This window comes from Urtica dioica, chromosome 7 (assembly GCF_054948205.1).
Source record: "Urtica dioica subsp. dioica isolate 48M chromosome 7, U.dioica_male_clone48M_v1_H2, whole genome shotgun sequence".
In the NCBI taxonomy this organism is placed as follows: domain Eukaryota; kingdom Viridiplantae; phylum Streptophyta; class Magnoliopsida; order Rosales; family Urticaceae; genus Urtica; species Urtica dioica.
Genome location: NC_142762.1, coordinates 37,697,064 through 37,718,944, shown reverse-complemented (window position 1 = coordinate 37,718,944; position 21,881 = coordinate 37,697,064). Strand labels below are relative to the sequence as shown.

The 21,881-nt window shown below is 37.2% G+C and overlaps 4 protein-coding genes across 4 annotated transcripts; 2 read left to right on the top strand and 2 right to left on the bottom strand.

The window, feature by feature from the left end:
* The first annotated feature begins 462 nt into the window (after positions 1–462).
* Positions 463–4,416, top strand: LOC149391301 (cucurbitadienol 11-hydroxylase-like). The gene is made up of 9 exons (XM_089620920.1): positions 463–716; positions 1,641–1,977; positions 2,609–2,758; positions 2,852–3,106; positions 3,207–3,296; positions 3,458–3,536; positions 3,737–3,843; positions 3,936–4,063; positions 4,203–4,416. Exons 1-9 carry the CDS (start codon positions 511–513, stop codon positions 4,291–4,293), a joined length of 1,443 nt encoding a protein of 480 aa, XP_089477046.1. The 5' UTR covers positions 463–510; the 3' UTR covers positions 4,294–4,416.
* Positions 4,417–11,302: 6,886 nt separating this feature from the next.
* On the top strand, positions 11,303–14,451 carry RH39. Its single transcript, XM_089620681.1, has 9 exons — positions 11,303–11,911; positions 11,992–12,087; positions 12,298–12,486; positions 12,611–12,751; positions 12,897–13,037; positions 13,216–13,358; positions 13,461–13,590; positions 13,696–13,744; positions 13,817–14,451. Exons 1-9 carry the CDS (start codon positions 11,402–11,404, stop codon positions 14,341–14,343), a joined length of 1,926 nt encoding a protein of 641 aa, XP_089476807.1. The 5' UTR covers positions 11,303–11,401; the 3' UTR covers positions 14,344–14,451.
* On the bottom strand, positions 14,438–15,194 carry LOC149391299 (nucleolar protein). The gene has a single exon (XM_089620682.1). It carries the CDS (start codon positions 15,163–15,165, stop codon positions 14,785–14,787), a length of 381 nt encoding a protein of 126 aa, XP_089476808.1. The 5' UTR covers positions 15,166–15,194; the 3' UTR covers positions 14,438–14,784.
* A 427-nt stretch (positions 15,195–15,621) lies between these two features.
* LOC149391298 (DEAD-box ATP-dependent RNA helicase 39-like) lies at positions 15,622–17,849 on the bottom strand. The gene is made up of 6 exons (XM_089618742.1): positions 17,334–17,849; positions 16,887–16,976; positions 16,619–16,801; positions 16,360–16,503; positions 16,005–16,205; positions 15,622–15,861 (listed from the first exon to the last, which is right to left on the bottom strand). Exons 1-5 carry the CDS (start codon positions 17,745–17,747, stop codon positions 16,032–16,034), a joined length of 1,005 nt encoding a protein of 334 aa, XP_089474868.1. The 5' UTR covers positions 17,748–17,849; the 3' UTR covers positions 15,622–15,861; positions 16,005–16,031.
* Positions 17,850–21,881: the final 4,032 nt, after the last annotated feature.

Sequence of the window (21,881 nt, the reverse complement as noted above, 5' to 3'; positions counted from 1 at the left end):
AATTTATATATATATATTTATATATATATATATATATTTGTATATTCATTATTCATAATAACAATCAGAAAATATTCTCAAATTTCAGAACTCTTTTTTATTTTGATTCTCTCTCAAATTCTACAAATGTGTATATTTTTATTTTGAGTATGTCTATAAAGAGGGATCTACTGATACGCAGCTGGTTATTACTTCTAATCAGTTTTAAAATATTTCCAAAAATAGCTATATCTCTTCTCTGAAAAAACAAATGTTGTCTTCAATCGTGTTTATCGTGAAATATATGTCGGTATACCTTTTGTTATCCGTACCTCAGTAAATTTTGTATCACTATTTTAAATAACTATTTCAAATAACGGATTGTCGGTTTGATCTTTTCTAGTGATAATTGTGTATGTTTTTTTTTCTTCTTCTTTTAGTATGTCTATAAATGGGATACTCAGCTGGTCATTACTTGTACTCAGTTTTAAAGTATTTCCAAAATTAGCTATATCTCTTCTCTGAAAAAGAATGTGGTCTTCAAGCGCGTTGTGGGTAGTTGGTATTGTGGCCATACTAACAATTGGTCGGATCTTTAGAAGATGGAAGCTGAATTACAATCACAAAAGTCTTCCACCAGGCTCTATGGGCTTGCCTTTTGTGGGAGAGACTCTGCAACTCTTCAGCCCTATTGCCTCCTTTGACCTTCACCCTTTCTTCAAAACTAGATTTCAAAGGTAAATATACCTATAATATGTTGATTTTTTGATCTTCTAACCCCTAAGTTTATAAGTTATGTAGATTGGATTTTGTTCTTGTATATTTTTTTCACGAATAATCACAAGAACTTCTAAAACTCGTTACATGTAATTTGTTTGCCTAACTTTCTGTCATTTTTAGCGTCGTCTCAAGTTTGTTCTCCGTATATTACATTATACTTTATACGTTTAAGGTGAATTAGTCGGTTTATATGTGAAAGAATTCATCACCAAATCAATTATATCAAAAGGTTAAAACAAAAAAACAAATTAAATCAAAGGCCGCAGGCCGCAAAAATTGAGATTCATCCACAAATTGATTCAGTGCATGATAATTCGTCGGATATTCAAGATTCCGTCGAAAGATAAGACAAAAATTATGCAAAAGGATCACGTATATCAAATTTCAGACTTGACAACTAACATACAAAAAATATGTATATATATATATATATATATATATATATATATATATACCCGTCCGTCACCCACAACATGCAAAAGGTTCAAACACCACAAGCCCTGATAGCAATCTTACCTGCGGATTCATGCACATCCGACTTTAGGATAGGATATAGCTATTACCCGCTAAAGAAGTAGGAGTAGAGTATAGTTTTTCTAATATAGGGTTTGGTTTTGTTTGTGTAGCATATTTATTTGGTTCATTAGATATATAGCGATATTTATATACGTTTTGTTATTTAGCCAACTTTTAATGTTTTTGGTAAATAATCATGATCTATTATTTATATATATGTAAATTGACTGAAATACCCTATCACTTCCCACCCAACGTCATTATACATTATTAATTAAGGTGGTTATTAATTCGATTATAAATGACTATTTACAGCTAACTAAGTTGGTTAAAATAATTATTTATTTATTTCTCATTATTGGCAGGTATGGGCAAATCTTTCGAACAAGTATGATGGGTACACGAGTTGTGGTATCGGCTGATCAAGAGGTAAACAAATATATTCTACAGCAAGAAGAAAAAGGTGCAGTTGAGCTTTGGTACTTTGATACATTCTCCAAAATTCTTGCGTTGGATGACCCGAAAACTCGAATGAGTGCACTTGGTGATGCCCACAAGTACGTCAGAAAAACTTTACTCAATCATTTCGGTTGCACGGGCCTCCAACAAAACCTGCTCTCTGAGATCGAACACTTCGTCAACGAAGCTCTAACGGCTTGGTCGACTAGACCTTCTGTTGAAATCAAGCATGAGCTCTTACTTGTGAGTCTTTTTTTACATGACTAGCTAAGAGCAATTCCAACGCATACTGCTTAATTTTAACACACGTACTACTACAAATATTATATTTTAAGACATTAAAAAATGTTTGAATTTAACAGATATATATGGGTAATGTTGGCAAAGAAGTCAATAACCTGCTGGCTATTTCGAAAAAAAAAAACCGGCTGGCTATTTACCAACCACTAAAGAAATCGTGACTAATACACAATTCTAACATTCTACTATGGTTATGCAGCTACACTCTCCATTAATATTTGTGACATTTTGATTAATCTCTCTCTCTCTCTCTCTCTCTCTCTCTCTCTCTCTCTCTCTCTCTCTCTCTCTCTCGCCTTGTTTAATAATTTAGATTATCATCTCTCTCACTTATTATAATATAGAAATAAAATTGAATTCAATTAATAACAATACAACTTCCAAGTTTGGTCTTGTTTAAGGTCCAACAAATCGTTTAATTAATTTTCGCTTATTTAGAGTGTTGTAAATCATATTTTCTAATACTAGCTAAAATGAAGAAAAAAAAATTAATATCGTTCTTGTGTTGATCTGTTGGCAAACTAAAAATTAAAACTAGCTGAAATGACATATAATAATTTTCTTGCTCTATCAGTTGCTCGTAAATTTCAACGCAAAAAAGCTGTTCAGTTACGATGCTGAAAATTCATCAGAAAATATAAACGAAAAATTCTGTACTATCCTGGATGGGATCATGTCATTCCCTCTCAACGTCCCTGGCACATTACACCATAAATGTATAAAGGTACGTAATACTAATACTATAACTAAATCAAATCCTTTCCTTAAAATATCTTGAAAAGAAAAAAAAAATCATTAGTGTGATCATGTTATGTAGGAAAGTAAAAGTGTGATTCGTATACTGGAAGATGTGATGAAGGAGAGATTCGATAAGAAGTGTGATGATGCAAAGAAAGGCGATGTTTTAGAACAGATGATCAACAGCTTGGGCTCTCAAAATATTTTGTCAAAAGATTTTATAATTAACCTCATCTTTATTGTCATACTAGCTGCGTCCGAGGCCGTTTCAACGATCGGTACGCTGCTTTTGAAGTTCCTTGACGAAAATCCCTTAGTCGTAAACGAAATAGTGGTACGTACTTACTCTTATATATTTCTCTTTGTCATCACTCGTATATATTATATACACACACACACACACTCTGCTTCGCTAATTAATTAATTGTTTATAGGCCGAGCATGGAGCAATTGTAGACAGAAGATCAAACCCAAACTCATCGCTTACGTGGGACGAATACAAATCCTTGACTTTCACTCACCAAGTTAGAAAAATTCGTTGTTCTTCCATATCTGTATTATATATATATATATATATATATATATATATATATATATATATATATGTGTGTGTGTGGATTTTAGATTATTAATGCATGGCGATAATATTTTCTCTCTCCCCTCACATTTCAAATATACTATTAAGGTTATCAACGAGTGTATAAGGATGGCAAATTTCACCCCTGGATTGTTACGTAGAGCAGTGAAAGACGTAAAAGTGAAAGGTAGGCACAACAAGCATGTCCTTAATATGAATAAAAAATAAAAATAAAAACATACCCCGTTGTCCACTTTTACCTCCATATAATATCTCCAATTTTTGTATTTTGTTAAGATTTTGGTCAATTTTTTAAAATAGTTCAACCTTTCATATATAAAATTCAACAGTACACAACTTAAAATTTTTGGAAAAAACCTCTTTCAGGTTTTGTGATTCCAGCGGGTTGGACTATCATGCTCGTCACTTCAACTTTGCACTTAAACTCCAATGCTTATAGTGATCCACTCATATTCAACCCATGGCGTTGGAAAGTTTGTTTCAATTACTTCATTTATATCCAATATCAAAGAAAAGCGTAAAATAAAAACTGGTTTTCTTAATATTCTTATGTTTTTATATGTAGGATCTTGATTCAGATGTTATAGCAAAGAATTTTATGCCCTTCGGTCATGGAATAAGGCAGTGTCCAGGGACAGATTATACTAAAGCAAGCATGGCCATTTTTGTCCATGTCTTAGTCCTCAAATACAGGTACACTCTACACGAAAGACATATGACGACGCTTAAAAAACTCCGTATAAAAGAAGTTTAACAGTGTTTTACAAAAAAACGCTGTTTGATGAAAACCATTAATAACTTTCTAATATGATATAATTTACCTTCATTTCAGGTGGAAAAAAATAAAGGGGGGAGATATCAGTCGCGGCATTAATTTGGGATTTGGCGCGAACGGCCTTCACATGAACTTCTCGAAGAAATAGAAGAATCTCTATATCTATTTCTTTTGCATTTGATGTGCTATATGCATCATCTCTATTTCTATACGTGTCTGTACTGTAGTAAGTTGGGTTGAACGAGACTGGGACCCAAACAAACATATAAAATAAGATGCATGATGTGTCAGATCGTGTATGATCGATCAAGCAATATTATTGTGTTGTGTCATCTGTGTTCTATTATAATATTAAATTATTATCATTCTATTCCAATTTTTTTTATTCTAAATAAAACAAATTACAGTTATCCTGGACGTCATTATCATCTTTGTTGAAGAAGATAGAATGAGCAGAAATTATTAAGCTACATGTGATAGATTGCATGTCAGTTTAAAAAGTATCCATTAAAAATATTATCACTTGAAATCAAAATTCGTTAACTTTTACCACGTATTCTAGAGTAAAAATATAATTTAATGAGCATTTTTTTTCTTTTTGTAAATTCAACAGGTTACTTATTTAATACATATGTTTTAATTTAGTATTTAATTTTATTTATAATACTTTAATGATCACTTTGTCGTGATATTATTGCGAGAAGTAGGTCATTTGAAACTATGACAATTAAGAAATAGCTAGCCATTCTTTATCATTTAGGCAGTTTTTGATAAATTGATTTACTTTTTTGCCCTTCTATTGAAATTTGTTTTTTAAATATCTTTTAGTCGATTTTTTTCATATATATTTCGGATTCCTATATAAAACTTGGCTTTCCTATTTTAAGGGATTCTATGTAATTGCTAATTAAAATTGCGTTTTCCTGATTCAAGAAAGCAAAACGATGTTTAGTTTTTTTGTTCATTTGTTTAACTAATTAAATGCTATTTTTTGGCAGTTTTTTTTTTAGCTACGTCTTTCCTTCTTTATTTATGGGGTGATATAGTATTGTTGGTGAATAAGTAAGACTTATTTTAATTAAAGATCTTCATTTTCCATCTCTATTTTACATATTTATATTAATGAACAATGTCTTTTTCTTCAAAAAATATCTTAAATATATCATCTTCCACTATAATTTTTTATAATTTAGTTTTAACCCATTATTATTTCGGTTCTTCGGGTCCGTCGGGGAAACTATCTCGCGGCTCTTCACCAAGTGGTCCATCAAGGATGCTATCTCGTGGCTCGTCGCCTCGCCGAGTGGTCCGTCGGGGACGCTATCTAGTGGCTCGTCGCTTCGCCGAGTGGTACGCCGGGTACGCTATCTCGTGGCTCGTCGCCTCGTCGAGTGGTATGTCGGGGCCTCTATCTCGTGGCTCTTCGCCGAGTGGTTCATCGGGGACGCTATCTCGTAGCTCTTCGCCGAGTGGTTCGTCGGGGACACTATCTAGTGGCTCTTCATCTCGCGGAGTGGTTCGTCGGGGAGGCTATCTTGTGGCTCGTCACCTTGTCGAGTGGTACGTCGGGGACGCTATCTCGTGGCTCTTTGCCTTGCCGAGTGGTCCTTCGGGGACGCTATCTCGTGGTTCTTCGCCGAGTGGTCCGTCGGAGACACTATCTCGTGGCTCTTTGCCTCGCCGAGTGGTTCGTCGTGGACGTTATCTCGTGGTTCTTCGCCGAGTGATCCGTCGGGGACGCTATCTCGTGGCTTTTCACCTCGCCGAGTGGTCCGTCGGGGACGCTATCTCGTGGCTCTTCGCTCGGAGCTCGTCGACTTCGAACTCTCGGTTTTGTGCTTCGAGGAGGCTCGTTGGCTTTGAACTCGCAATGGCTCACCGGTCTCAAGCTTCGAAGAGGCATGCGGTGCTCACCGATACGAGTCTTTGCTCGGCTCTCCGGCCACGTCTAGTTGATGCTAACCCGCATGGACTTCGCCATGGCTCGTTGGCACGAGACTTCGCGGTGGTCTCCGACCACGTCTTCTCGGTGCGCGCTCACTGGCACGGGTCTTCGCTCGGCTCTCCGGACCGGTCTTCGCGGTGCTCGCCGGCACGGGTCTTCGCTCAGCTCTCCGGACCAATCTTCGCGGTGCTCTCCAACCACGTGTTCTCGGTGCTCGCCGGCACCGGCTGATTTCATATAGTCATTATCATCACGTTGTTTTCTTCTCCACCGTTGTTTTCTTGGTTGTGTCATGGTGAGGAATTTGTTTTTTCTTGGTTGTTATGTATGTGAAGAAGGAAAGATGAGATGATTTTTATGTGTGTGCTTGTGGTGGTGTTGAAGAGTAGCTTCTCTTTTTCTTTTTTGGAGTTTTTTGTGAATATGGAGAAAATGACATAATTTCTATCCTTTTGTTGCCGTGGGATGGACAAGAGGGGCAAAGATGTTTTTGTTGTTCTTTCATTTTTTTTTGTGGCTGAAGAAGAAAATGGGAGAGAGATCATGAAGATCTTTTTTTGGTTTTTGCCGTGGGAGTTCTAGAGAGGAGAGAGTGAGGACCTTTCTTTTGTCCTCCTCTTTTCTGTGAATGTGCGACCGAGATCATGACCCAAGTCCTCTCCTTTCCTTCTTCATTTCTCTTCTTTTGCCGTCTAGGAGTAGATGAGCGTCAGTGATATTTTTTTCTTCTCTTTTGCTTGGGTGAGGTTGAGTGTATAGTAGGAGAAATATATCTTTTTTCCTTATTTTTTTGGTCTGCCTAAGATAGTGTGGTAGTAGAGTAGGAGAAAGATATTTACTTTTCTTTTCCTCTTTTGTGAGCGGTCTTTTTGTAAAAAAAAAAATGGGAAAATGTAGATAGCTTAGGGTTTTGTTTTGTTTTTCCTTTGGCCCATAAGGTCCAATTGTTTGTTTTTTGAGTTAACAGTCTGCGTGCAGTAGATGCTAAGCTATACAATTCTGTTACATTTTGGTTAAACTACTTTGTCTTGTATTTATTATAAATATTCCTGCTTGTGGTCATTTGAGATGTTTTCAATAATAATATATCATTCTCTCTATCTAAAGCTCTCCATCAAGGTTTCTGACTTTGTTCATCAATGGCGTTGTCAATGTCCGATCCAAGAACGAGTGAATCTCAAGGTGCTCCAAATTTTGCTCCATTTTCAATCCTATGTCCATCAAAATAGATCACAATAACTTCGTTCTGTGGAAATTTTGAGTATTGATTACAGTTCGTGCACGTGGATTTTAAGAAATCCTCAATGGAACAATACCGATTCCAGCTTCGCTCTTCGAGATTACTTTAGATCCAAGCCAACCTCCAATCAGGAGTGCAAATCTTGATTTTCTAATTGGCAGATGTACAATCATGTTGGATCCTCTGTCGTATGATTTTAGTTTGGTCATACATTGTAAGTTGTTCAAGACTTTTGGCAACAAGTCGTTCAATACATTCGGGTCTTTTAAAGTCACATGTCCTTCCCGCGCGTATAGAATTGAAAATATTATGTTTTTAGTTATGATATTTTCGGAAAGATATGATCGAATTCAATTTTTCTTGATTTAAAAGATTCGCATAAGTTTTTGCAGCTTACCTTAATAAAACTCGTCTAGTATTTTTTTTTTGTTATGCATTTTGGATTTTTAGTCTCACACACCGACTTATCCTTGGACCTGTCTATCTACTATGGAGATCATCATCAAGATCATGTTCAAGGAATTGCTTGCAATTGATATTGTGCTTTATTTGTACATATTTGGTGAGTAACGTGTGTTTGCGTCTATTGCTGAGACAATCTCCGAGAGAGGATTGTTTGGAAACAAGAGGGATCTCTCATCTAAGGGAGCTTGATTGCAGTTTATCAAAGAATTAAAAGTAAGATGACAATTTGAGGGGGAGTCTGCAAGCCCGTGTTCTTTGTACCTCTGATTGATTATTAGCGAATCGCTTTTCACCTGCCCTCTAAATTAGGCGTTTTCACTGAACTAGGTTACTAGTTCTTTGTGTCCTTGTTGTTTTTCTGTTTGTTTGATTGATTACTTAATTGTTCTTGCACAAGTAGTAATAAGTTGTTCAACTAGCTATTCCAACTAGTAATTGAATAACATTACACGCTTAGTAATTTCAATTGGTACCAGAGGGGGTCACTCAATTTATTGAGTGTGATCTAGTTTTACAACTAGTTTTTTAAGAAGACAATGAAGGAAGGACATAGTATAGGTTGACCTCCACTTCTGGAAGGACCTAATTATGGATAATGAAAAGCCATGATGATTGAATTTTCAAATCATGAGAGAGCCAGGTTGTTATATCTGCTTGGAGCTCTCCGATGAAAAAGGGCAACAAAGGTGTTGCTTGGAGGAAACTTGAGGATCAATGTCATAATGACAATGAGAAGGTTGTCGTCGTGAATTTTAAAGCTACCATATTTATGCAATAAATGAGAACATCTTCAAACTGATCTCTAATTGTAAAGTTGCCAAGGAGACTTTGGATATATAGTCTCATGAAGAAAGTGACAATGTCATAATGTTACGAACTCAGATGCTAACCACCAAGTTGAAAATATGAGAATGAAGGAGATGAGTCCATTTATGATATTAATACTAGATTATAACATCTCTAATGAATCTTTTGTCTTGGAAGAACAAATAAATGATGAAAAGCTTATCAAAGAGAGGTTAAGGTCCTTACCTTGCTTCATTGCTTTGAAAGTTACTGCCATTGAGAAAGCACATAATGTGAAGACTACGAGACTTGATGCCTTAATAGGGTCTCTGAAAATCTTTGAGATGAACAACAATGGTTAGGAATGTTGGTATGAAAGCAGAAGTCTCTGGTGATCCTGCAGATGATAAAGACATGTTTGAGCAAATTGCCATGTTGACCAAGAACTTTGAAAATTCATAAAGAAGATGAACAAAAAATTACGATATCAAGGTTAACAATCTTCACCAAAGTATCTGAACATAAGAGGAGGCAATTACCAAAGAAGAAACAAATTTGGAGACAAGAGTTAAGAGAATAGACGAGAGAAGTCTAAAGGAATTCAGTGTAGAGAATGTGAAGGCTTCGGGCGTTTTCAAGTTGAATGTGGTAACACTATGAAGAAAAAGAACATGTTTTATGTTGTCAGGTGGAGTGATGACGAGTCAGATAGCAGCAAGCAAGCAGGTTGATGAGTCTAACAATTTTACTATTCTTAATATTTGCGTCAGATGAGAAGCCTATTGAGTCAAAAGTATCCTATACAAGTCAGATTTTGTTGGAACAAGGTTCAAACAATTTGAGCTGTGATGACGAAAAAATCACTTATGAATGTATCATCAGGAATTACTCTATTAATCCTGATAAATGGCTGAAGGTGATTGATCTCAGCAACATGTATCTTTATACCATCAAACCATCTTTTCATTTCATTCCATGCTCCACAATCCATCTCCCCATACAAATTCTCTAATTTATCGCGGAAACAATATTCGAAATCCCACTCCTAAGATAGTTAGTGATGATCTTGTCAATAATTTTGTAGCTAAAGTTACAAAGACTTATCGAGCATAATATATCAAAAGACACCACACGTCACTGTCCTATCAAATTAAGGTGATAAAGTTGCAATTGATGTACTTTTAATCAGCAACCTTAGCGAAAGAATCTTTGAATATACTATTGATTTAAGCGGAGCAATCTTCCAACATTTGTGATAACTTATAAAATATTATGTCATTAGGTTATTGAAGATTTTTATAACAAATAATTGGCGCTACGTAACCATCTTAAACACTAGCAATTTGGTTTTAACCAACCTTTCGTTAATTTTTCGTAAATAGCCATCTTGCTTACGTGACAACTTATTAATTGAAAATTTTTTACACGTTTACCCTTATTAATTGAGCTGACTAATTAAAGATTTTTTTGGTTTTGGAAAGAGTTTTTAACGTGTATTTCGGGATTTTATGGATGTGAGATATGTGTTGACTTTAGCTAAGTTTGTTTCTATTTTCGTGGCTATTAATTATGGAATAAAATTAGTAAATATATTCTTTTATTTACTGAATATTATTTGATTAAAAACAGCGAATCATCCTCGATGAAACAATTGGTATTAACTGTAAATATGCTTTGTATTTACAATGCATTTATGATGAAACAATTGGTATTAACTGTAAATCAATGTTGTATTTACAATACTGGATAAGAATTCACCAGAACCAAAATCTAAGCAAATTCACAATCACTGAAACAAATCTCATAACTCAAAACCACCAGCAATTCCGATGAAAAAGAAGAGAAGGAGAAGAAGAAGAAGAAGAAGAAGAAGAGAGAGAGAGAGAGAGAGAGAGAGAGAGAGAGAGAGAGAGAGAGAGAGAGAAAAATGAAGGATCATCATAATACAAGAAATCTTGTAATCCCTCCAATCTAATCCGATAGGCACAACCCGTTTTCCGTCACCATCGATGAGCGTCGGCCGATATTGCAGATGGTGGGTGAGTGTCGGAGCCGATGTTGCAGAGGGTGGAGCGTCGGCCGATGTTGCAGAGCGTTGATTTTGTTTTTATCAGCTGTGTAGAGATCTAAAGAGAGAGTATAGATATATGCATTAATGGAGTTTTACATGCTCCTTCAATTTGTGCGAGTAGTTATGGCCGAATATTTTGTTTTTTATTTGAATTAATGGGCTGAAAATAATGAGCGGGAATTTGGCTAGAGTTATTTGAGGTCATTCACGTCTTTTAACATGCTGTAAATAGATTGACGTGACTATTAACAGGAAATTAACAGAAGATTGACTAAAACTAAAACTAAAACCCTTATAACAGTTTGACTATATACCTATATAACCCTTTTTATAATTACCATAATAGCTTAAGTTGGATAACTTTACCTCATCCAAGTGAGATTATCTACTTTGAGAGCTTGGTTAAACTCCACAAACTGAAAAGAAAAAAAATAAATAAATAAAATAAAACCTCAATTTTATTTTTTTTCTTTCCATTTTTAAAGCATCTTTGTAGCTTGTGTATTCAATTAATTTGACAGTGAAAAATAATTATTAAAAAAGAGAGTTCTGAACTGAATGATATTTCGCGGTTTCGCCTCGATAAATATTAAATATTATAGTGCATATATATTATATATGACAGAAAAGTATTATAATACAATATAGAGTGTGAATTATCTAAACTCCAAAAATAAAAATTAAAACCACTCCGCGGTCCCATTTTTCACACCCAAAACCAGAGCAAAGCAAAGGAAGGAAGAGAAGCCATGGGAGGAGCGAAGACCTTTCTGAGCCTCTCACTCTCGACCACTCTCCTCTCTCACCGTCTCTCCTTTCCCAAACACTTCCCTCTCCTCCGTCCCCACAAACCCCCACGACTCTCCCTCGCCTTCTGCTCCTCCGCCGTCGAGCTCGCCGGCGCCGTCCAGCCGCTGAAGCACTCCATCCTCCTCGAGAGGCTGCGACTCAGGCACCTCAAGGACTCCTCCGCCGTCCCGCAGCCCTCCGACGGCGCCGCCAGGAAGCGGAGAGCGCCGGCGGCGGGCGGGGAGAGGGAACGCGGCGATGGCGGGATCAAGAAGAAAACCGAGTTCGAGAGCTTCGAGGAATTGGGGCTGAGCGAGGAGGTCATGGGGGCGGTGAAGGAGATGGGAATCGAGGTTCCGACGGAGATTCAGGGCGTTGGGATTCCGGCGGTGCTGGAAGGGAAGAGCGTCGTCTTGGGGTCCCACACCGGCTCCGGAAAGACTCTCGCTTACTTGTTGCCCCTCGTTCAGGTACTCATTATTTCAGATATATATATACACACATATATGTGATTATATTCGTTTTTGTAGTGATTGGAATGTTTGAACAGTTGATGAGGCGGGACGAGGAAATGTACGGAATGCTGATGAAGCCGAGGCGGCCCCGCGCGGTGGTGATGTGTCCGACGAGGGAGCTTTCCGAGCAGGTATTAACTAAGATGTTGCTTTGATAGAATCTTTAGAAGACGTAACAAGACCTTGCTATGTCATTCTCAATAAAGCTACTGTTTTTATAAGACTTGAACAAAGCTTATAGATTTTTAGATGAACCCGATTCGAAAATAGGAGCACCCATTTAGAATCGAAGGTTAGAGTAAAGATTAAGATGATTGTCGGTTGGTTTTTGTTGATTGGAGGTGTTTCGAGTTACGAAGTCGATAAGCCATCACGCGCGGTTCAGGTCAACCATGGTAAGTGGCGGCGGGCGGCTGAGACCGCAGGAAGATTCGTTGAACGGTGCTATCGACATGGTGGTCGGGACCCCAGGAAGGATTTTGCAACATATTCAGGACGGGAATATAGTTTACGGAGACATCAAGTATGTGGTGAGTGTTTTGTTCTTTCTTCCTTCTTCTTTTTGTATAGTTCGTGTACTCGTGGAGCTGGTAAATAGTGATGCTGAAAAAGGCTCTCATTCGAGCTTGAGAAGATGATGGTTTCTCTTGGCAGGTTTTGGATGAAGCAGATACCATGTTCGATCATGGTTTTGGACCCGACATTCGCAAGTTCATCGCTCCGTTGAAGCATCGCATGGATAAAACCGATGGGCAAGGATTTCAAACTGTTTTGGTCACCGCAACAATGACATCGGTAAGTAAGTGGTAGTTCGTTTTAATTTTTTTATATCTGCTTGCAAATCTCTTAGGAGAGACGTGAATAGTCGCAATGTTCAATCAATGGAGTTTGAGAGTTTTTATTTTTATTTTTTTTATGTACATTTCGGGATGTTTTGCAGGCAGTGCAAACGCTAGTCAACGAGGAGTTCCAAGGGATTGAACATTTGCGCACATCGTCACTGCATAAGAAGATTTCAACAGCTCGTCATGATTTCATCAAACTCTCAGGCTCTGAAAACAAGCTTGAAGCATTACTACAGGTATATGATTTATCAGGCATTTGGGAGTTAAGTGAATAATAATCTAGGGCTTATAATAGTTGGTATTCCTTGACTGTCAATATTCATAGGGCTTGACCGTTGTAATAATGGCGAAGAGGGTTTCATGTATGGTTATTTTGCGCCGATGTCTGAACAAAGAAACTTGTTGTGAATGTAGGTTCTCGAGCCAAGCTTAGCTAAAGGAAACAAAATAATGGTATTTTGCAACACACTGAATTCGAGCCGTGCAGTGGATCACTTTCTCTGTGAAAATCAGATATCTACTGTCAATTACCACGGTGAAGTGCCTGCCGAACAACGGTGAGAATCACAAAAATTATATAATTGAGTTGAGTTATTGAAGCAAAAGCATAATCGAGACTGAATACAAATTAATTTCCTCTCTGATTGTTCGAAATGCAGTGTCGAAAACCTCAAGAAGTTCAGGACTGAAGAGGGAGATTGCCCGACTCTGGTCTGCACAGATTTGGCTGCTCGTGGACTGGACTTGGATGTTGACCATGTCATCATGTTTGACTTCCCTTCCAACTCTGTAAGCCAAGCGCTAGGTCTTACTTTGGTTCACTTTTTTTTTTCTTTTTCTTTTTTTTGTTGTGGAAATCTAACCCTAATCTCGATTGGCCGTAATATCGCTTAGATCGACTATCTTCACCGCACTGGAAGAACCGCTCGTATGGGTGCGAAAGGTAAAATAACATCTTTCTATTCTTTAATTCTTTACTAAGAAGCAAAGAGTTAAAAAGCCGTGGTTTTCGCAGGCAAGGTGACTAGTCTGGTGGCAAGGAAGGACGTTATGTTAGCGAACCGAATCGAGGAGGCGATGAGGAAGAATGAAAGCTTGGAATCCCTCTCCGTGAGCGGCCTGAAAAGAGACGTTGCGAGGTCCAAGATAACCGAGCAGAAAGGGAAGAATGAGAAGCTAATGAAGTTCACAAAGCCGAGAGGCAAGGCAAGACCCGAATCGGCATCGCCGGCGGCGGAGCCCAAAAGGGTGTATACAAAACCTATTAGGTCATCGAAGCCGGGGATTAAGACATATGCTACAGCTAATAAGTCATCAAAGCCGGGGATCAATGTATCAAGGCCCGCGAAGCAGGGCATGAAGTTACCGAGGTCAGGGAAACAGTACAGGTCTAGCAGCGATTCGACGAGACCTTCGTATGCAAAGCCATCAACGGGCAAGAAATTTGCTTCGGAGAGTCCGAGTGGTTCTAAGTTGAAAGTCGTCGGTTTCAGGGGTCGGAGCGCTTCGTTGAGTAAGAGATCGCCGGCCACTGTGTCTTGATAGTATGATCAGCGTTTCGTAAAAGTTTTGTTTTTTTTACTTAAAATGTAAGCTTCCCTTTCTAAATTCTCTTGTAACATCAGTGAGTAAGTAGTTTCTTGTTTTTTTGTGATATTTAATCTCGTTTTGTATTCTGAATTATTTATACCCTGAGTGAAGTCCATGTCAATAAATTTGTTAAAGCTAACGTGTAGTAAAAATGAATAGTGGTCATAAAGGTCTTGAATTCAACAAATATCTGACATATCCCATTAATTTTTTTGAAACAAACATACATATCATCAACCAAGACATACATTCATCTTATTAAATATAAATAAAAAATGGAATCTGTTCACTAGAGTAAAAAACCTCAGAAGCATGATTTGAAACAGCACACTAAAGTTGAGAAAGGAAGAAAGAGAACTACTATGACCTGGCTATTCTTCAATGGTAATAACTTCATTTCCAAGTTAGTAACAGACGAGAGGTTTTGGCCGGAGTGACAACAGTTCCATCAGAATCATAGATTATGACCCCCGAAAAATCGGGAAGCTGACACTTGCCTCCCATCAGTATGTTCTTCTGCCAGACCGACACATCTTCGTCTTCCACGTCAGCGTTTCGGCCTCCCTGCTCGACGTGGTGGATGACGTGGCACCGATCCGTGTCGTCAGTGTCGGGCTCGTAGCAAGCTCTCCATTGCCGCCACTTCCTCGAGTGAGAAGCGCACATCAACAACGCCGCCGCGCACACGAAAAGGCTCAGCCCGGCTCCGGCGACTCCCATCGAGAACCCGCTTTTGTCGCTGCCGATGTGTGTGAAAACAAGTTGGCGAACCATTTTTTTTTTTTTTGGACGAGGTTTTTTTTTTTTTTTTTTTTTTTTGGTGGTTGTATGAAATGTGTGTTGAGCTGAGCTTAAGGGTTAACACATGTTTATATGGTTTCGGTTTTAATGGGAGTTGTTGGATTTTTAAGGATTTGTTGTGGGTTTGTTTAGTTTGGTTTTGGTAGGATATATGCTTGACGTATTATTATTATCTCATCCCATACGCGTGACATATTTAATGATTAAATATAGTGATACTATGATGTAGTTAGTCCATCGGAAGATTTAGGTTGAGTTGAGTTGGTGGTTGTTTCTCTTGGCTCTGAGCAAGTCTTAGGATTGCATTGGAATGGTCTTTTAATGGTAAATCAAGTACAAACGTTTAGTTGACCAGTTTCAAGTTCAATTCATAACATAGAAGAAGATTTCATACAATACTTAAACACCAGTGTCTGGAACCAAAGAACATAAACGCATTTATTTTTTCTTTTGTATATTTATTTTTATGGAAATAAATGTCTATATGGGAAATTCACCTATTTTTTTCAAATAAATTACTTGACAAAAATGGTACAAAAAGATGTTTGCCGTTCAAGAGAAGAAGAGTCTTCCGAGAGTAGAGGAAGATGAAAAAAAAATCCTCTTATCTTAATGAGGTCCAAAACAATGGTTCAGGTCCCACAACCTCCGAGTAGCTACTCCGACAGCCTGTCACACAGTTACACACAAAAGAACGAACTGGGAAAAATGAGCAGAAATACGCCTACATAAATATAAGTCACATTTATAATACTCGAGTCTAAACCAAAATGAGTGATATGAATTTGATGATCATGAAGTTTTAAACATACCATCTGGTGAATTGAGTCTCAGAACCCTCAGGAAGCTAGCTGAAGAGATTGGACAACCTCGAGAGCTTTTTTCTTTAAAGCTTCTGGTGATTCGAGGAGATTGAATGCCTCTGATTGGTCGAGTTCGATCAACATCCCAGAAACTTCTGCGCGACCATGTTTCAGATGCTCCACAATGGAAGAGTGATCTTCGAGCATAATCTATAATCATGACCAAATTAGATACCCAACAAGAATAACGAGAAAACTAGACAAAAAAAAAATATCCCAACGACCAATTAACATCTAGCTACTATAAATAATTCTAATCTAATGATACACCATATACATAATATATATATACACAGTCACGTACCTTTTTTATCGAGGACGTTACCAAAATAGTTTGCAAGTCTTGCTGAGTAGATGCTGAAGATTTGCTTTCTTTTAGCAGATTTAGCAGTTTTTGAATTTCAGAACCTAAGCCGTGATCAAACATGTCATCCACCTCGTCGAATACCTGATTGAAAAAGAAAAACAAAACAAAAACCAAATCCAATGCAGTTGCAATAAAAATAAAATAGGCAAAAAAACTAATATTCGAATTGAACCAGAAGTTATACAGGGATACTAACCAAGTATTTGATCTCATCCGAAACAATAGTACCCTCCTCTATTTTCTCAAAAACCTCGTCGGAAGTACCAACAAACAAGCCCTTCGAAACATCCCAAGACCGTGTCATGGATCCTGAATCAGGATCACTATTCTCTGTTGCGGGATTCAATTCTTCGAGGATGATCTCTAGTACACAGAGGAACTGTGGAGACCCATGATCTAAAGTTATTGAGATTCGTAAAAGACGAGAAGCAAATAGTGGAGAAAAAAAGAGAGAGAAACTAGACCTCCTTAGCGAGTTCCTTTGAGGATAACAGAACAATAGCTTGAGGACCTTTGGGCTCTTGCGCGGCTAATTTGGCATCACGTTTCAGAGACTGCCAAAACAAAAAAATCAAAGATCTATTTTTTCTATGGCTTCATAATAAGGAAAAGCTACACATTTATCTGATTTCGCAACAGCATAACCTTCGATAGTTTGCGAAATTCATTGGTACAATCTAACAGCAGCAGTTTATACCAAAGGAAGAAGAAATAGATTCACATTCATTCATGCGAGTTAAACACAACTCTCAATCAGAGAACGATACGCCGAAACGTGTTGTATCGTCAAAACTGAAGTAAAAATAAAGATTGAATTTTGATTATCGAATATACAAAACAATCTACAATGAACGTTATCCACCAAAAGGGATTTGAATAGCACTATATTCTTCTTCGTCTGGTTTAATTACCTGAATCAACGGCAAAAGGTAAGAGAAGGCCCCGAGAGAGAAAGAGCCGACAGACTCGAAATGCGAAGTGAGCAAAACGCTTTTTCCGCTCAGGATCTCGGGAATCGCTGCGCAGTGAATCTCCGATGGAAACAGCACGCCCAGTCGCTGAACGGCGTTGCTCAGCCTCGGACTCAGTCCCAGCTCCTCGAACCCCATAACCGACGGCGAGGCCGATTTTTGAGCTTGGGTAAGGGTTTTGAGAAGCGAATTTCTGTCGTTATCTTTTGGTCGGATGCCTAGTCGAGTGGTGGTCTCGATTGTGATGCACGCCGTGCCGGAGGAGATCGTCGACGCAGACCTCGCCGCCACTAGAGATGAAGAAGAAGAGCGACATATCCTCAGAAGAGCTCTTGCTGTTGAAGCTCCTCTCATGGCTGTGTCTGATCTTGTTCAAGGATTTTAGATTCGAAGATGAAGAACAAGAGAGGGCTTCCGGTTTGAGAAGGGTTTATTTAGGGTTCTATTGTTATTTTCTTTTTCTGTTGAGGAATTGTGGAAGAGTGGGTGTTTTTACCAATGTTTTAGGCTCCGTTTGGAACCCGGAAAATATGAGGGAAAGGAAAATGAAAATCCCTCCTATTTTACTTGGATTGTTTGGATTGAGGAAAATATGGTAGAAAAAAATATGATGGAAAATGCGAGAGAAAGTGTATAACTAAAATAAGAATTTCATTTTCCTTCGAAAATCAAATGAAAAATGAAAATCTCTCCACATTTGTTTATGAGGGATCACATTTGTCTAGGGTAAAAATGTAAAACTTTTTAAAAATGGACAAAAAATGTAAATAAAAAAATTTAAGGGGGTAGCATTAAAAAAAATCATGGTAAAAATAAAAATTTAAAAAAAAATGGGTCAAAAGTGTAAATTTTTTAGGGTAAAAATGTAAAACTTTTTAAAAATTGGCAAAAATGTAAATAAAATTTTTTTGGGGGGGCTAATTAAAAAAAAATCATGGTAAAAATGAATTTTTTTTAAAAAAATGGGTCAAAAGTGTAAATTTTTTAGGGTAAAAATGTAAAAAATTTTAAAAATGGACAAAAAAGTAAATAAAAAAATTTAGGGGGCTATAATTAAAAAAATTCATGGTAAAATAAATTTTTAAAAAAAAATTGGTCAAAAGTGTAAATATTTTAGGGTAAAAAAAATTTAAAATGGGCAAAAAATATAAATAAAAAAAATTTGAGGAGGAAGGAGCTAGAACCCACCCTGGACTTGAGTTAGCTCCGTCCCTAATCCCATCGTTACTTTCCCGTCAATTTTCTCTCATATTTTTTATGACTTTCAAACACAATTAAAATTTTGACTTTTTCTATTATTTTCTCTTACATTTTCATTTTCTCTATTATTTTCACTTTTTCTCTTATTTTCCGGGTTCCAAACGGAGCCTTAGAATTGAGGGCCTAGGTTACATATTTGAAAGCTCGGGTCCTTTAGGGAAAATTAGGTGAAAAAGTTTGATTTGAGCAAATAATCCTTGAAGTTTTATGACTCTGGTATTTTGGTCAATATTCATGTTATAGTTTTTTTTTTTTTTTTGAGAAACATAGTATTTTTGTTCTTTTCTAAAAAAAAAAACATTTAAAATTCAAAGACTATCTGCGCCAAAATATCACATTATTAAATTCAAAGACTACTTGTGTCAAAAATTCACATTCTTAAGGATTATTTAAGCAAAAGATAATTTAAAAAAAAAAACTAGGTCAATTGGCGCTCAACCTGAATATTGGTAGCTAATGAAATTATTGCTACTGTGCCTACCATTAGCTTAACGATAACAGTTCTACCGTTAGGCATTATTTTACCTTCCGTTCATTAATGGTAGCGATTCTACCAGTAAGCTTAACGGAAATAAGCATTTCCGCTAATTTTCGTTAATTTAATAAGAAAAAAATAATTTTAAATGATAAATCAAAGGGATTAAAATGTAAAACTTTTCATAAAAATGGTTAATATGTAAAACTTTTAAATCGTGGAGGGTACCACGAAAATTTTACTAATTGTCCTCACTTGTGGCGGAGGAAAACCGTGGTTGCAATCAAGTAAAACATTACAACCAGATTATGATAAAAACATTACAACAATGTTATGAAATACTCATGTCTTGGAAGTTTAGATCAAAATTATCAACAAGATCAATGTTAATAAATGTTTCTTGAATGTCCTTCGTGTTGGCGCCAATCTTTGTAAATGGTTAGTGCCTCGATCACTTGAGGTTTCAAGCTTTGCCTTCGATTGTCGGTGATGTGAACCAGGCTACTAAATGTGGATATGGACGAAACCGTTGAAACCGGGATCGAATGTGCATCTCGGGCCATCTTGGACAATATTGAAAACATGTTTTCGTGTTGCCTCCACCATGTCAACACATTCAGATCCTCTTGGCTCATGTAGGTGAATTGTTGAGCGTTGTATAGCGTAATCTCATCGTGTTCTGACATCTCTTGAGCATGTGTGGGATGTGGATATGATACTGGAGATGAAGTTCCACCTCGAGCGAAACGAGCTAGATCTCGAAACATTCCTCTACTTGTTGATGCGTGTCATGGTTGATCCGGCTCGGGAGGATTTGGAATTTGTCGTTAGTAAAACCTGAAAAATGAGTAAAACTCTTTCACGGCCCTAGTATGATCATGTGCCATGTAGTCTTGTCCAGTAGAACGTTTCAAATTTTGTAAAAAAAAGTAAGATAACCTCCAAATTTCATTCGGGGTCTAAAATGCATGCAAAACCATATAAGTGAGGAATCTTTGAGGTGCCCCAATATTTTGAAAATTTTGATCTCGTAAATTGTAAAAATGGTTGAAAAATTATGAAAACTTTCGTTAAGGTAAAGATGTTCAGCAATTCTTGCAACACTATGAAGTGCTAAATAAGATGTGAGTGTGTAAGGGCGGACAATGTAAATGTTTCATCATAAAAACAAGTGTAAAAATTGAAAGAAATACTTGGCCACTGCGATATCTTTTTCGGTTATTTTATGACCCCGAACCTATTCACGTATTCACTAATAACTTCTACATATCTATCGGTCAAGAAGGATTTCAACATTAAAAATCTCGAGTTCCACCTTGTATTGTTATCTGTGTGGAAGTTCCTCTCGTCAAGATCGTTTAATAAAAAGCGTATCTTTAGTTCGTCTAATCTATGGTTTGAATTGTTTAACCAAGCTATGACTTCTCTAATCTTAGTAATACATTCCTCGAAATGTACAAACCCGACTTTCACTATAAGGTTGATGATATGGGTGGTACATCTTTTGTGTAAAGGGACTCTTGATTAGGTATCCTAAGTCTTAAAGCTCTAACCATGATGATGTTATTTGTGGCGTTGTCAATGATTATAGAAATGATTCTCTCACATAGGTTCCACTCTTCTATTATACGCTTATTTAGGTTCCAAGAATCATCTATGTTATGTACTACAACACGCAATTAGTCCATTTTTGCATTTCCTGACCAAATATCAGACGTAAGGGCTACATTAAACCGAACAGACACGAAGCGGGATTCAAATGTTTCTTTGTTTTGTTGAAAAAAATTCATAATATCTCTACGTAGAGTACCTCTAGAAATCCTTTAAATTTCGGGAATTAAATAATGCACAAACCTACCGAATCCTACACTTCTACATGTGAAAATGCTTGGTCGGTAGAAACTATATATTTAACAAATTATTTTCTAAATTCCAAGCGATCGTGTGTACTTACCTGAGATGAAGAATATTCGGCCTGGACGCACATCTTGTAGTAGTGGTGCAATCCATAAGTCCCTTGACCCATATTGTTAGCGTTGATGATCTACCCACATTTGTTGCATTGACTCTATTTTCCTTCGTCATCGTTGATCTCGGTGAAATATTTCCACATTTCGGAACGAGATTTTTTTTCCTTTGTTGTGGAGGTTGGGGATTTTCTTGTGGATTTTCTTCGAGATTGTCTAGTGGAGTTTCTTCGGGAATGTCTTGTGGATTTTCTTCGAGATTGTCTTGTGGATTTTGTGTTGGGAGTGGTGGAGGAGGTGACTCTCGTTGAAATTTACGAAGTCCTTCTTGATATGCCATTTACGGAGATCGGAGTGGCTGTTGTGAGCTATAGGGATGTTATGGTGGTGGTGGTGGTGGTGGTGGTGGTAGTTGTTGTAAAGTATATCGTGGTCGTTGTGGAACATAAGGGAAGATCAGGGCAAATTGGTTTAATTGGGTCATCTCTTCTTAAGCGAAATTGAATGTTGGTTCTTGATATAAATATGTTGGAGGGGGGGGACGGGAGGGATTTTGGTGTCCTCAAAATTGGGATATTGAGAAAGATTTGACTAATTTTGTGGATATTGAATGGCTCGAGAGGAGGGATTTGGTCGCTCAACTTCTTGATTTTGAGCCTCTTCTCATGTCTTGATGGTGCGTGTGACTAGAACTTTGACGAGAACCTCGACGAGAGCTTCAGTAAGATGATGACTCGCCAGACATTTTTTTAAATCAAAACTATATAATATAAATGTAATAAAAAA